The sequence below is a fragment of the Loa loa genome, assembly GCF_000183805.2.
Source record: "Loa loa unplaced genomic scaffold supercont3.2350, whole genome shotgun sequence".
Taxonomy (NCBI): domain Eukaryota; kingdom Metazoa; phylum Nematoda; class Chromadorea; order Rhabditida; family Onchocercidae; genus Loa; species Loa loa.
In genome coordinates this window covers 1-1,375 of record NW_018110529.1, presented here as the reverse complement: position 1 = coordinate 1,375, position 1,375 = coordinate 1, and the positions used below count along the sequence as shown (strand labels likewise).

Here is a 1,375-nt window from a genome sequence, read left to right as displayed (position 1 = left end):
AACTAATTAATAAATTAATTATATAATTTATTTCTCTTTTCTTTTTTTTTTTTTTTTTGTTCCTAAAATTTTATCACAACCAGAAAAGACTAACAACAACATTTTCCGTTTTTCATTTTTTTTTTTTTTTTATTGATGATATTTTGTAGCTTTTACACGAATAAGGCGGTGTCAAAAAATCAAATGTTAACAATTAATGGTAATAATAATGATAACGATGTTGATTAAGAATAATAATGAGTGATAATAATAATAATGATGATAATAATAATGATGATGATGATGATAAGAGAAAATGGATGATATTTGGTTTACTGTATGATACTGTTCGATGTTTTATCTTTGTTTAAATAATTATTGCTATTTTTCATACAAAGTCTGTACTTTTTGACAATTTTTCTTTTTTTTTCAAACTTTATGATTGGTAATTATTTGCTAAATTCGTTCATTTTTCTTTCTAAAAGAAAGATAAAAAAGGGAAATAAAAAGATTTTCGAATAATTTTTACCAATGAAAAAAAATTTCCAAAAATGTTTTCACTTACGCAAAAAAAAAACAACAAAGACATACAGGCATACACACATACACACATACATACATACACACACATACACATATACACACATACACGCATACGCACACATATACACACAACATATACGCATATGCACACATATACACATATATATACACACATACACACATACATACACAGATGCACTACACACATACACATACACGTATATGCACACATATACACACGTACATACACACATACACACATACACACGCATACACACAGACATACACACGTACACACATACATACATACACATACGTACATACTACACACACATACACGCATACGCACACATATACACACAGACATACAGACATACAGACATACACACATACACACACATACACACACATATACATACATACACACATACATATGCGCATACACACATATACACACATGTATACATACACAGATATACACATACATACACATGCACATACACATACACATACATACACCCACATACATATATATATAAATATATGTACGGATATTTATAAATAACTGAAAAAGTAAATAAATTTTTGAAACAATAATGAAAATTTATAAACTTATAGATTTCAATGGGAGAAAAAAAACTTTTTAATAAAAATTAATTTGCTTAATACATTTGTATTTAAGCATTTTAAACAAAGAAGATAAGGATAAAATGGATGAAAGATACATTATGAGTTATTAAAAAAGTAATCAGATATTTCATAATATCTTATCAATTCACCTTAGACATTCATTTTATATTTTAACAGTGATATGATATATGATAAAGGAACATTGAAAGATACATTATGAGTT

At 26.2% G+C, this 1,375-nt stretch overlaps 1 protein-coding gene across 1 annotated transcript; it reads left to right on the top strand.

Annotated features, from left to right (window-relative positions):
* Window positions 1-744: 744 nt before the first annotated feature.
* Window positions 745-1,083, top strand: LOAG_15646 (hypothetical protein; the record flags this gene model as incomplete). The annotated part of the gene is made up of 1 exon (XM_003151135.2): window positions 745-1,083. One exon carries the CDS (start codon window positions 745-747, stop codon window positions 1,081-1,083), a length of 339 nt encoding a protein of 112 aa, XP_003151183.1.
* Between the last annotated feature and the right edge of the window lie 292 nt (window positions 1,084-1,375).